The 884-nt window shown below is 48.1% G+C and overlaps 1 protein-coding gene across 1 annotated transcript in view; it reads right to left on the bottom strand.

Annotated features, from left to right (window-relative positions):
* Positions 1-580, bottom strand: part of EMH_0045660 (cystathionine beta-lyase, putative) — a gene marked incomplete at both ends in the record, with an annotated part of 2,771 nt that extends 2,191 nt beyond the window's left edge. The window contains one exon of the mRNA XM_013496089.1: positions 311-580. Within this exon, the coding sequence (XP_013351543.1) occupies positions 311-580 (270 nt within the window). The remainder of the gene's footprint in view (positions 1-310) is intronic.
* Between the last annotated feature and the right edge of the window lie 304 nt (positions 581-884).

An 884-nucleotide genomic window follows, 5' to 3' on the forward strand; every position in this document is an offset into this window, starting at 1 on the left:
GGCATATAGGCATTATGCAGTGGTCGCCAGCACTGAGGAAGGCCGTGAGCACCTGAAACCACAACAACAACACACGAAACATACAACTTGAATACAAGTCAAGCTTGACTGGTATAAACCAACAGCCTCCATCTACTATGAGGGAGAAGCGGAAAGCGAGCTCCGCTTCCTCATCAGCACTGACTGGCATATGGTTTGATCTCTTATGTATGGAGGTGCTCTGCACTCTTTGTACTTCAGTGGAAAGCTAGTTAAGTTCTAGTCAAGGTATATATGCTAGGAGAAGAAAGCGAGTTCAGAGTTCGCTTACCGTTACCGTGGCAGCCATGCCTGTGCTAAAGCAGGCGGCGTCTGCGCCTTTTTCAACTGTTTTCATTCTTTCTTCTAGGGCTCTAACCGTCGGGTTTCCCGATCGGGAGTACGAGTAACCTTTCTGCAGATACTGCTCAACGCTTTCTTGTACGTAGGTGGTGGACTGGTAGATGGGCTTGGTGATTGCCCCCGTCAAAGGATCTGGGGTTACACCCGCATGGACGTAATTCGTCATCTGATCTTCGGAAGAAAAAGAAGAAACATCCATTTTCAACAAATTTTGTGTGCAAACGGTGAAGGGTCACTCGTTTAGCGGGGTGGGTGTAGGAACCTGAAATGAGACTGGGCTCGTACGGCGGCAAAATAGAAAAGTTTAAACGGGTAGCCGTTCAAATTAGAGATATTTATCTAATTGACACATAAAGTAATTCAAATACACAATGTTTAACTCGTTTCTGATGCATCAACACAGACGCTATGCTGCACACCACAGCACCACCGCCTGCTCGCTACTACTGCTAGCAGCGAGACCCAGTCGGCCCTCCCTCNTGCTGCACACCACAGCACCACCG

The sequence above is a fragment of the Eimeria mitis genome, genomic scaffold (assembly GCF_000499745.2).
Source record: "Eimeria mitis Houghton genomic scaffold, Emh_scaff1906, whole genome shotgun sequence".
Taxonomy (NCBI): Eukaryota; Apicomplexa; class Conoidasida; order Eucoccidiorida; family Eimeriidae; genus Eimeria; species Eimeria mitis.